The sequence below is a fragment of the Phoenix dactylifera genome, chromosome 13, assembly GCF_051530095.1.
Source record: "Phoenix dactylifera cultivar Ajwa chromosome 13, Ajwa_hap1_PhDact_Kaust_v1.1, whole genome shotgun sequence".
NCBI classification, from domain to species: Eukaryota; Viridiplantae; Streptophyta; class Magnoliopsida; order Arecales; family Arecaceae; genus Phoenix; species Phoenix dactylifera.
In genome coordinates, this window is record NC_143202.1 from 28,884,349 (window position 1) to 28,897,428 (window position 13,080).

The following is a 13,080-nucleotide window of genomic DNA, read 5'->3' on the forward strand; positions in this document are numbered from 1 at the left end:
GCTCCGAGGTCATCTGCGGCAGTCGGCTCGGCATGCTCTATCGGAGCTCCCTCGAGTCCGCCCGTAGTGGTCTCGGCCTGGGCTTCATCGACAACTTGGAGGGCAGCATCAGAAGCTCCTTCTGGATCCCCCTCAGCGAGAATCTCACCCTCCTCGGTCGCCTGAACTTTGTCCCCAGCCGGGTCTTCAGGCGCCTCGAGCTCTTCGACTCCTGCCCCAGGCTGGAGCAGATTAAGATCGAACTCGGGGCAGAGCCGCTTCAGCTGATTACCGAAGTCCTCGAAGCCGCGGACGAGCCCGTTCACAGCTTCCTCCTCCAGTAGATCACGAAACTCTTCCGATTCCCGGAAGAGTTGGACCCCGCGCTGAGCCGCGTATCGAGCCTCCTCCTGGGCTCTTTCCACGCAGACCTCGAGCTCCTTAGCCCTGAGCTTAGCACCCTCCGCCTCCCGCTCGCATGCAGCAAGCGCCGATTGGGCCTTGCTCAGACGCGCCTCGGCGGCGCGCAGCTCCGACCTGGTCAAAGCGTGCGCGTCCTTCTCCTCCTCGAGCTCCTCGGTCCGCGACCGGAGCTCACCTTCGACGGCCTCAACTCTTGCGAGCAGCTCCTTCCGCAAGAGCTCAACCTCGCCAAGCCTCACCTCGGCCTGGCGAAGTTTCTTTTCGGCCTCCTCCTGCCTGCGTTGGTATCGTCGGCCCCGATCTCGATAGTCCGATGCTATGTGCATCAGAGTCTCGACCTCATGGAGACGCTGTTAACAAAGGGAAAAAATGAGTCACGGCCAAAAGTTAAAAGATGAAAGCAAAAATTCAAAGGTGAACTTACCCGGACCACGGAACAGTAAATCCCGTCCAAGAAGCTGTTGTAGCTCTGGGACCGGATCTTGGCCTGGTCAGCCGGAAGCAGCGCGACTTGGAAAATTTGCCGCGCCACTGCAGGATCGTCAAGGGCCGAGTCACCCACGAAAACCTCCCACGAGGGGAGGTAAGGCCTCCTCTCCGGTTGGGGATCGGCCTCTAAGGGACCAGTGAGACTCGGCCTTGCTGGACTAGGCGGGGGCGGCCTCGGAGCCCCCTGGCTGCTCCCCGGCTCAGGATCCGAGCGCCGCTGCTTGGGAGCCGAGCGCCTCTGCTCGACGGGATGTCGACAAGGGCGCTGAGAGATAGGAGCCGGGCAGGCCAACATCGCCGAAGCTCCCGTAGATCCCGAGCCCCTATGATCGGTGCTCGGGACCTCTCAAGCAGGCCTGGAAGGCCCGACCTGGGCCGTGCTCACCTCGGGGCCAGAAAGCCTGGCCTTCTTCTTCGGCTCGGGCGAGGTCCCATTGATTTCGGCCGCCCTCTTCCGGAAGCGAGCATAGAGGGCTGCGTTTTTGGTCACCATCTTCGCGACGTCTGTAGACGGGAAAGGAATTAAGTCAGAACGGCAGGGAATAAACGAGCAAGAGCAACATAAGAAGAGAGGGAAAAGAGCACCACCACCCTTACCCTGAGGGCGCGCCGAGCTCAAGCCTACGTTGACCAAAGCGTCCTCGCCTATGAGGCCGTTCAGAAGAATGCTCTCCTCGAGGCCATAGAGAGCGTCGAGGATTTTCTGCTCGGACCTGGACAACTTTGGGAGTCTGTTGGCAGTCTTGAGTCGAGCCTGCCCCCATCTGGGGTCGAACCCCCATGTCCGCTCGGAGGACAAAAAGAAAAACTTCTCCTTCCACCCATGAATGGAGGTCGGAGCACCCCGAAAAAATGACCGACCACCCCAAAGGGCAAGGTACAGCCATTCTCCATCTCCCGGGTTGGACTTCAATAAGAAGCACCACCGGAAGACATTAACCGAGGTCGGTATCCCGTGTATAAGGCACAGGGATAAGAAACCGATTATCGTCCTCCACGCGTTTGGAGCGAGCTGCGCTGGGACAAGTTGATAAGTCACCAGCAGCTCATTCACAAACCCGTGGAAGGGGAACCGCAGGCCGGCCCAGAGTGTTTCTAAATACACCCTGATCTGGCCAGGCGGAGGCCTCGTTATCCTATCCCCTGGCCCCGCAGGTTCCAGACGGAACCCTCGCTGAGGAAAAAACCACTCCTCAGCCATCTCCATTTCCTCCTCGCTCATGGTGGACTCAAATTCATCCGGACCACGACCCATCTCAAAGAAATAATCAAAAAGGAGGAAGAATCCAAAAAACAAAAAACTCTCCGAGCATACAGAAGAAGGGGGGAGAAAGCACCTACTGAAACCTCGCCGGAGATGATAACGAGCAGTAGGGGAGTCGGAGTAACCGCTTCGGGAGGCCGCCGGAAGAAACAAGAGAGTACTGGAAAACACTAAACTATGGCAACCAGATAGAAATCCTGAAACCGGGTCAAGGGTTTATATAAACCTCTCCAACGGCCCAGATCGGCGAGACAGAATCCCGCCTCCCGTCCAGATTATGCCACGCGTCGGCCCCAGGGGGTCAAAACGGCGTGTCCTATTCAGATCGACGCTTTAAATACCGAATCAAGGCGGCGTCCCATCGGATCGTGGAGCCCCATCATGAGCCCACGATGCGAGGCCGTTTCAGACGGTGAAAAGGCGTCGTCCCACCTTCTCCTATTAATGACACCTTGCAACGTACGGAGCGCCGTAAAAATTCGAAATTCACTAGCCCCCACCGATGCAGCATTAAATAACATGGAGCGCCATTAAATAACATGGAGCGCCATTAAATCACTACTTCCCACGTCCGAGCTCGCAAGCGGCTCGAACTAGGAAGTCGGGGGGTAGTGTTAGGGGAAAAACTAAGTAATCCCAGAGCGACCAGAAGGCGTCCGACCAGGCGGCGCCCGACCAGACGGCGCCCGACCAGAGGGCGCCCGACCTGCGGGCGCCCGACCAGGCGGTGCCCGGATCGGAGGCGCCCGACTTGAAGGCAACTAGCTCAGCTCGGCGCCCGACCAGATGCCGGACTCCGGGATGCTCCGTCATAGCACTTGACCTCGGTCTGATCTCCTTCGGGAGCCTTCAAAAACCTAACCTCACTATTCACCCCTCCGTAGTTCAGCCAGAGACCATACCCTGACCTAAGCCCGGATTGCACGGCTTGCTTTCGGATGCTTTTTCTGGGCCCGCTCCCTCGACGCCAAAATGTGCCAGAGCGAGTGAAAGGCCCCACGGTGTTAACTTGCCATCTCCAACAAATCTGCTAGCTAACCCGTCGTACCCCTGCGCGATGGCGTCGTAAGAGGCGTGGGCTGCTTCACCAGCGTGAAAGAGAGGGCCGGCTGGGAAAGAGAGAGACAACTCAAGGAAGAACTCATCCTTCAGCCACTGAATCGAAAGAAAAAAGGGTTTTTTGTGAGTGGATAGCTAATCTTCGGCTTCGGGAAAAGAAACCCTCCGGGTTTCTTATCCCTCGTCCCTTATAACACTCCTACGTGAAAGGCCGTCAGCAATTAATACGCATGGCCTATTTTGATCTCCGGCTTACTCAACCATTAAAGCATGTGATCTCTGTTGATCTCCGGCTCACTCAACCATTAAAGTGTATGGCCTCTGCTGATCTCCAGTTCACTCAACCATTAAAGTGTATGGCCTTTGCTGATCTCCAGTTCACTCAACAATCAATGCGCTTGTTATCTACGAATCTCAAGCCCTCCACGGCAGGCAGTTGAACCACTCCACCACGTCTGATCAGCCACGACGACTCACTGACTCTGGTCTGATCTCCCACGACACTATTAATACACATGATCGTGTTCAATTATGACAAAAGGGACAATCTGCCCCGTCACTTCACAGGTAATATAATACCCCTCTATAAAAGGGGAACCCCTCCACCTTGGAGGGGGGTTGGACTCTGAAATCCAGAAAAACATCTCCCATCTCCTCTTACATATTAGCCCCCTCTGACTTAAGCATCGGAGGGCCGGCGCCGGAAACCCCGGCCACCGGCTTCTTGCAGGACTCCCGGAGGACGCCGCCCGCCGACGGACCGCCACCCCCCATCCAAGCACCGGAGCTCCTCCTCCTCAGCCGACGGCCGCCCGCGGGTCCAATTTCCAGCAACACTTACCTTTTTCTTTTAGAACTCAATTACATGGTCTCCTTAAAACTGACAATTCATTTCTAATGAATTATTTTGGACTCGCACGGCATTTCCTGTCATGGATTCTTGAGGTTTTGCTTTTCAGATCTTCGACATTTTTTCTCTTCTGTTTCCTTTTCCATCAGTGTCACCTTCTGCTTTCCTGTTCCATATGTCATTGTTGATCAGATTTTCAACTGAGCCTTAATTGGATATACACAGGCCCTATACTTCGACTCTCTCTCTCTCTCTCTCTCTCTCTCTCTCACTCTCTCGCTTGCTCGCTCCCCCCCTTCCCCTCCCCTTGTTCTCTTAGCTTTGTCTTCTTTTTTTCCATGTTATGTTGTTTTATCAAATTGCAGCAACAGGCATGCATTAGAATTACATGTTGATTAAAGACAGGCGACCGCCCATCACTTCTCACTTGCAAAGCATAAATGAAAATAAATGAGCTATAGCGAGCTTTCTAGAGGTAACTGGGACGGGGAAATGAGCTGAGGCCTACCTGCAGGGTAATGTGGTCCAGGTCAAGCGTCCTGGCTCCCTTAATTCTAAGAACAACCGTCACTCGAGGTAAGGTATTAATGAACTCGCGTTACTCACCAGCAGCAGCCGGGGCTGTGCCAATAGAGCCCAATACTCCCAGAGTTCAGGCCAGATACGAAACAAGTAAATTCCTTCGTGCTCGTTGTTACAAATATCCAAATAGAATATGATTTTGAAATCTACCATTACTCGAGTTTTCAATAGCACGGGAGAAAATTACAGAGAAAACAAGCACAACAAATGAATATATTATATATATATATATACAATGTAATCATATCATATCATTCTTGCGTTTGCTTGTTTCACTAACGTTGCAGAGACGTCATCGAGCAGATAACAGAACTAGATAGGGCATGTACACGTCGATCGTTCAGGCGGGGCGGAGGTGCTTCCATGTCCTCTAGACTCTGGTTGTCCTGTCTCTGTTTTATGGACTCAGACTGCGGTGGAGGTATCATCGATGGCTGCGTTGAGGTGGTGATCCGCGGTGGGGCGCTTGTGGCTGGCATTGGTGGTGGGTTGAAGCATCAGCTGCTGCTACTGCCGCTGGAGGTGGTTGTCGGCCCCACCACCGATGAGCTCGAGTTCCTTCTGCCGGAGGAGAAGCAGCATTCGCTCATTCTCGAGGCGGAGGCGGTCGTTGTGGAGCTTCATCCGTTCCATCTCACGCTCCTTCTTGGTGCTGAAGCGGAGCCACTTGAAGCGCTGGCGCTCCAGCTGCAGGGCCCGGCTCCGGTACCCCACCCGCTGCTCCTCCAGCTCCGCTGCCCTCCGCTTCAGCCACTGCCGCTGCTGAGGCTCCCCGCCTCCGGCCGCCATCCCCATCAGCTCGCTCTTCAGCTTCTGCATCGACGTAGATGTCGAAGATGGCGATGACAGGGACAGCGAGAGCGGGGAAGAGGCCCCCGAGAACATTCGACGGGCCCTCTTTGCCTCTTCTGCCTGGCCTGGGCCCCCCACCAATCCCTTGCTATCCTCGTCCTCCGCTGCCTCCTCTCGCTTCCCCTGCTGCTGATGGCCGCCACCGTGGTGAGCACGGTGCTTGTTGTGGTGGTGGCAATCCGTCTCGTCCTCGTCTTCTTCCTGTTCGTCGTCGTCGTCGTCCTCCTCCTCCTCCTCAGAAGCTATGTCATCATCGTCATCCTCGTCCTCCTCATGAGTTACCATGCCATCCTCCTCTACCGCAGCGGCTCCTCCCTTCCCCCCCACGGACACCGCGGTCGGTGGGTGGTGGAAGCAGAGCTGCTGCTCCTGCTGCTGATCCACGTGCAGTGGAGGCGGCGGCTGCATCTGCGGAGAGGGCGCGGCGGCGGCGCAGGAGGCGGCGGCAGTGGTGTGGTGGTAGGTGCACATCTCACGGAAGAAGAGGTGCTTGGAGTTGAGGAGCTTGCGGGCCTCCTCCTTGGCCTTGGGGGAAAGGTGGTCCATGGTGTCGAGAAGGGCCTGGTTCTCCACCACGCGGCACGCCGTCCCCTTCCCCAGCAGGTCGTTCACTCGCTTGTACCGCTTGTTCAGGTCGTTGAACTTGTCCTCGCACTGCTGCGGCGACACGTAGAACCCTTTCTCCATCATCGCCCGCGACACTGACTTCCACTTCCCCTTCTTCTGCAGCAGCGCCGACGCCGAGGTCGCCGAAGCCGATGCCGCCGGTCCCTTCTTGCCCTTGGCCGCGGAGGAGGCGGAGGCGGCCACGTGGGGCTGGTGTGGCTCCCCGTCGCCCCCGCCCCCGCCCCCGCCCCCGCCCCCGCCCCCGCCATCGTCCCCCACGCGGTAGACCACCGAGATAAGGAGCCGGACCATGCTGTCCGTCCACTTCATCCGCTGCCACGGAGACGGCGTCGGCGACTGCGAGGACACCCGCCTCGCCCCGTCGCCCTCGTCCCCGAATCCGGGCTGCTGCTCGTCTTCGGAGCTCAGCGTCAGATGCTGCTGCTGCTGCTTCCCCCTGGCACCGTAGGGGGTGTAGGAGGAGGAGGAGGAGGCATGCCTCATCTGGTGGTCGGCGTCGCTGCCCGACTGGGGGGGCTGGAACGGAAAGATGGGGTGCTGCTGCTGGTGAGGGTGGAGGAACTGCTGCGGCTGCCGCTGCGGCTGCGGCTGCTGGTGGAGGGGCATCTCCAGTCCCAGCAATCCGGTGGAGCCCATGCTACTCGGCAGCATTCCTCCAGGCATGCCGCCGCCTCCTTCCATGCTATTCGTATGCCGCTGAACAACCTTACCTTCTCCTCTACCAAATACACAGGACGGATGGAAGGAAGGGTGGGAGGGACGCACGAATTCACGCGCACTGAAACAAAAGAAAGATCACTATTCCAGCGCGGACTTGCACAGCGAGGTCCTTAAAACGATCCGGTTTCCGCTGCATCTGCACTCTTTACGATCCTCCCGACAGGAGGACGAAAAAAAGAAGCAAGGAGAGGACTACGGGGGTAGCTCTGGAATTTCAAATGCTATTTTTCTCTTGCCGCTCCTCGTGGGCAGAACGGAGTCGTGGGTGCCGCCGGTTTTTGGTTTGGTGGTAAAGCACGTAGCTGTTTTCTTTTCCTTCCCCCCCACAGAGAGCGAAGAAAGAGACCAGATGGCCTTCGTCTTGGAAATGAACGGGCCCACGGACCACTTATTTGATTCTGGCGCTCCCAAAACCAAGACTGCTGCACCCATGGTTTTCCTTGCCGAGTTGACAGATTTAAAATCCACAGGATTTCGAAAACAGGGTGATTCGCTGGATGCTGGCAGATGGCGTTGATGTGTCGCGTTCGGATGGCCATCGCCATCGATCAGACGATCATCCTCCGGAGTTAAAAACTAAAAACCACCGTTTTACCTCGCCCGCCTTTTTTCTTTCCCCCTCCTCCCTCTTTCCGTTGCTTACAGTCCCTCGGCTGCCAACAAAAATAAATTACTTCATGTACATTCAAACCGTGGTCTGGCGGACCACCGAAACACAGTCCCTTGCCCCACTACTAGTCAACGATTCCCGTAGATCGAAATGGCCATCCCCATCGATCATCCTCCGGAATTAAAAACTAAAAACCACCATTTTATCTCGCCCGCCTTTTTTTTTTTCCTCGTCTCCCTTTCCGTTGCTTGCAGCCCCTCGGCTGCCAACAAAAGTAAATTACTTCATGCATACGCAAACCGTGATCTGGCGGACCACCGAAACACGGTCCCTTGCCCCACTAACTAGCCAACGATTCCCGTAGATGGAATAATTAGGCCAGTATCACATCTTCCCCTTGGTACGTGTCCCTGTCTCATAAGACTTACCCGCTCTCGCATTAAAAAAAAAAGAAACCAGTATGACAAATTTGGCAATGTTTTGCTAAGTACGCCGCCCGGTGATTGGGTTTTACATATTTTCGTACTCAACGATAATCAAATAAATTAAGTACGCCGCCCGATGACTGGGTTCTACATATTTTCGTACTCAACGATAACCAAGTAAATTAGCAATGCTACTAAGATAACCCATGTTTATACCCGAGCGTTTCTACTACCAACGTGCAACCCTTGTAAGTTGTCACGAAGAACTCGTTTGGTTCGTAAAAAACATTTTTTTAAAAAAAATATAATTTTTAAAAAATAGATTCTTGAGAAGAGAATGCTTAGAAAAGTATTTTAGGCATATTTGGTTGACCATAGAAAAGTGACAGATTTTCAGAGTGCTTATGTTTGGTTGACCATCCATTTTTTTAGAAAAGTTATGTATAATTTTTATTATATTCTTAATAAAAATTAGATCTTTAATACCTCTTTAATGCTGAATGATTTTTTTGGAAAAAAATAAAAATAAAGTAATTTCCGGCTCACGGAAAAGTAACTTTCTCATGTTTCTTATGGGAAAGACTTTTTCATTATACATGAAAATCATATTTTTATGAAAAAATTCCTAATATATTTCTGACTAGAAGGAGGGAGCGTTTACACTGACTTCGATTTTTAACCTTTATTTGCGGTTGGTTAGTTAGTAGCCTTGTTTATACAGGTTGTAGGTTGTTTCTGAGAGTTGTTTGCCATCTTGGTGTTTTTTCTTCATCCGAAAATGGATAGGTGTCTCCGCAACTTTCGGAGACAAAAGTAAAACTGCTTACATGATGCCTAAAACCTCTTACATAATGCTTCTTCATTGAATGCTAGAGGTCCAGGAGATTACTAGTCGAGATCAGCCTAGGGGCTACTCTTCGTACTCAACGATAACCAAGTAAATTAGCAACGCTACTAAGATAACCCATGTTTATACCCGAGCGTTTCTACTACCAACGTGCAACCCTTGTAAGCAGTCACGAAGAACTCGTTTGGTTCGTAGAAAATATTTTTTTAAAAAAAATATAATTTTTGAAAAATAGATTCTTGAGAAGAGAATGCTTAGAAAAGTATTTTAAGCATATTTGGTTGACCATGGAAAAGTGACAGATTTTCAGAATGCTTATGTTTGGTTGACCATTCATTTTTTTGAAAAAATTATGTATAATTTTTATTATACTCTTAATAAAAATTAGATCTTTAATACCTCTTTAATGCTGAAGGATTTTTTTGGAAAAAAATAAAAATAGAGTAATTTTCGGCTCACGAAAAAGTAACTTTCTCATGTTTCTCATGGGAAAGACTTTTTAATTAAACATGAAAATCATATTTTCATGAAAAAATTCCTAATGTATTTCTGACTAGAGGGAGGGAGCGTTTACACTGGCTTTGATTTTTAACCTTTATTTGCGGTTGGTTAGTTAGTAGCCTTGTTTATACAGGTTGTAGGTTGTTTCTGAGAGTTGTTTGCCATCTTGGTGTTTTTTCTTCATCCGAAAATGGATAGGTGCCTCGGCAACTTTCGGAGACAAAAGTAAAACTACTTACATGATGCCTAAAACCTCTTACATGACGCTTCTTCGTTGAACGCTAGAGGCCCAGGGGATTACTAGTCGAGATCAGCCTAGGGGCTACTCTTTTTTCTCTTTGTTGTTGAACTATACCCACTATGAACATCTTGGTAGTACCAGATCATTTTTGATAGTTTCGGAACTGCCCCATAGAATAGATCTATGAATAAGAGCTAGCCACAAATTTCTGACCAACCAATCAAAATATGCTATAAGGTTAATTTTAGAGACATGTAGAGAGTCCTTCAAATTTTAAACTCTTCTTTCAACTAGTGACAGCTCAGCTATAATCATAAACAATTTTCATTACCGCATGACGAATGAGTGAGATATTTGGAGAGAGATGTGTAGGTGAAATGTCCACTCGTGATCTTCGAGATGCACGATTGGTTACCAAAAACAGTGGATTGGTTCTCCAGTAAAAGAATCTCTCCGACAAGATGGTGGGCTAGCTCCTCATGCGCCTGGAGCCCGTTTATTCACCCTAGGCTTTCTTCTCCACGTTTCTTTTTCTTCTTAGCTTTTCCTTTTACTGTTCTTACTCCAAGTCACCTTCCTCCGAGCCTCCTCGACCATTATATATTTATCTGCTCGAGATAGTAACTCAGCCAGAATCTTGGAGGTTTCTTCTTCAATCAAAAGTAGAAACGGGAGGGTCTCACCCCATTTTTTACAGAAGTCATCGTGGTTGTTTAATCCAATCGCAGACCTCCAATATCTTGGTATTGAAGCGATTGATATAGCTTCGGAGGAATTTAGCGTCCCCATATTTCACGGCGGAGACTGCGGGATTTGATATAATGAAATAGCCAAATTTTCATATATACAGAAATGGCTACAAGTTTGTCACTTCGCTCATTATTGGATAATGATAAGTTGACTGGTCCCAACTTCAATAATTGGTATAGAAAACTGAAAATTGTGCTAGAGCATGAATGGACCTTTATGTGATAACGGATCCGGCCATCTTCAACGCCCGAATGAAAGATGGGACCTCGGTAACTGATCATGTACTGTACATGATTGAGTTGATCGAGTGTCTAAGCTCTCTTGGCTTTTCCCTTCATGATCAATTGGGAAAGGATGCCATACTAAACTCATTGTCTGGATCATACCGTCCCTTTCTCACTCATTTGTATGACGAAACCTGTAGTGAATTATCACCAATTGTTGGGGTTATTACAGACGTTTGAGAATGATCACCAACTTCTGAAGAAGACGGTGAACTTAGTGGGAGGATCTTCCAAGGGTCGTCTCTTTAAGAAAGGGAAGAAGAAAAATAAAAAACAAAAGGAAAATGTGCATCATGCTCAGCCTAGCCAGACAAAGAAGAAAAAGGCTGATCAGAGTAAGGCGGAGTGCTTCTTTTGCAAGAAGCTAGGACATTGGAAGAGGAATTGTCCTCTTTACACTGCATCCCTTGATTCGAACAGGCCTAAGAAAAGTGGGCAATCAGTTGCCAACCAAGATACTTATATGATAACACCTTGCAATTTTTTTATTTGTGATAATTTGACTTGGGTATTAGATACCGGTAGTCCTTTTAACATTTGCAATTCGTTGCAGGGACTACAAGTCAGTGAGAGGTTTGAAGAAGGAGAAAGATTCCTGAATGTTGGAGATGGAAGAACTGTTCTAGTTCTAGCTTTAGGAATTCTTAAACTTTTATTTAGCTCTCATGTAAATGTCCTTAGTGATTGTCATTATTGTTCAAGTTTTTTGTTGAATGTCTTTTCTGTAGGCCTTTTGGCCAAAAATGGTTATGAAATATCAATAAAAAAGGATTATTGCAATATCATTTGGAATGGTTGTTGGGGTATGTGGAGACCTTTAGTGATGAAGAGAATTGAAGGAGAATCAATTCTGAATAGTTCCGTCTGGTGGACTGTCGGAGTCGACTCGAGCTACAGTCGAGTCGACTCGGGAACAGTCGAGTCGACTCGAGGTCTGTCGAGTCGACCCGAGAGGAGAAAGCCGCAAAAACCATGTTTCTGTCTGGACTGTCAGAGTCGACTCGAACTACAGTCGAGTCGACTCGGAGCATCGTCGAGTCGACTCGAGATCGTGCCAGTTAAACTGGAAGTTGTTCAGACGTGCCAGAGTCGACTCGGACTTCAGCCGAGTCGACTCGGGCTCGCGGGAAATCATACGGATGAGTTTTTTTTTTTTGGTGTTTTGTTGGCGTTTCGACGGCTATGATCATCTGAAGGTCTTGAGACTATATATAGGACTCATGAGAGCCCTAGGGTTAAAAAAAAAAGAGATTGGCCGTATATTTGAGAGATACTCTTGTTTGTGAGGCTAGGGTTCTAGAGAAGAAGAGGATTGGGATCCTACTTCTTGTGCAAAGGGAATTCTGTGTGAATCTCTTATAGATCGATCGCTTGTGATCGTTCGGGTGTGTGCTATCTCTGTAATCAGTTCATCCTTATTGAGATTTGGAGCGGTGGAGGACGTAGGCTATTTGTAGCCGAACCTCGTTACATCTTTGTGTTTGCTTTGCTATTTTCTTCCTTCTTCTTCCTTTGATCTTTGATAATCCGTTGCGGTGCTCAAGTGTTTTACCCTACTGATACCACGGGGTAATCTTTTGCCCTTCATAGGCGGAGTGAAGAGGTGATCCTTGAGTCCGGAGTCGAGGGAGCGAGAGAGTGCTTATCCGTTTGTATCTCTCTTGCTTGTCCGACGTCGGTAGCGGCGCTGGTGTGAGTGGGTTCCGGCGTGGGGCGCCGACAACAATTGGTATCAGAGCTGTTGGTTATTCTGCAATGGCGGATGAAGGGAAGTTGCGAATTGAGAAGTTCAATGGCACGAACTTCGGGTTTTGGAAGATGCAAATAGAAGATTACCTTTACCAGAAGGATCTCTATTTACCTCTTGGAGGTAGAGCAAAGAAACCAGAGAAGATGTCCGATGAAGACTGGGAGGTCCTCGATCGGAAGACGCTCGGCACCATCAGATTGTCACTTGCATCCCAAGTGGCATTCAACATCAAAAACAAGAAGACGACGATGGAGTTGATGGCAACATTGTCGCGGATGTACGAGAAACCCTCAGCATCAAACAAGGTATTTCTCATGAAGAGGTTGTTTAATCTTCGTATGAAAAATGGCGGCAGCGTAGCAGAATACCTCAACGAGTTCAATGGACTCACGGCCCAGTTGGAGTCAGTGGAGATTAGTTTTGACGATGAGATTCGGGCATTGCTAATCCTCTCCGGATTGCCTGATAGCTGGGAGGGCCTGGTGATGGCGGTGAGCAACTCTTCGGCAACGGGGAAGTTGATTTTTGATGACGTTGTGGGAGTGCTTCTGAGTGAAGAAGCAAGAAGGAAATCTTCTGGAGCTACGGAGTCGTCTGGAAGTGCACTAAACACCTCTGACCGGGGAAGACAAAAGAAGGACGGTCGATTTCGAAGCGACTCGAAGTCGAGATCCAGCAGGTCTCGAGCACCTCAGAACAAGGGAGCGAAGTGCTGGAACTGCGGGAAGACGGGGCACTTTAGGAGGGATTGCAAATCTCCTAAAGGGAAGCAAGGCGACCACACCGAAGGAGTCAGCAAGGATCTGGCAAATCTTGCTGAAGACGGT

General features: G+C 50.1%; 1 protein-coding gene across 1 annotated transcript; it reads right to left on the reverse strand.

The window, feature by feature from the left end:
• Positions 1-4,783: 4,783 nt before the first annotated feature.
• On the reverse strand, positions 4,784-7,334 carry LOC103697736 (uncharacterized). The gene has a single exon (XM_008779659.6). It carries the CDS (start codon positions 6,804-6,806, stop codon positions 5,154-5,156), a length of 1,653 nt encoding a protein of 550 aa, XP_008777881.2. The 5' UTR covers positions 6,807-7,334; the 3' UTR covers positions 4,784-5,153.
• Between the last annotated feature and the right edge of the window lie 5,746 nt (positions 7,335-13,080).

Coding starts and splice junctions, on each gene's coding strand:
- LOC103697736 (XM_008779659.6), bottom strand. CDS start 6,806: ATGGAAGGAGGCGGCGGCATGCCTGGAGGAATGCTGCCGAGTAGCATG.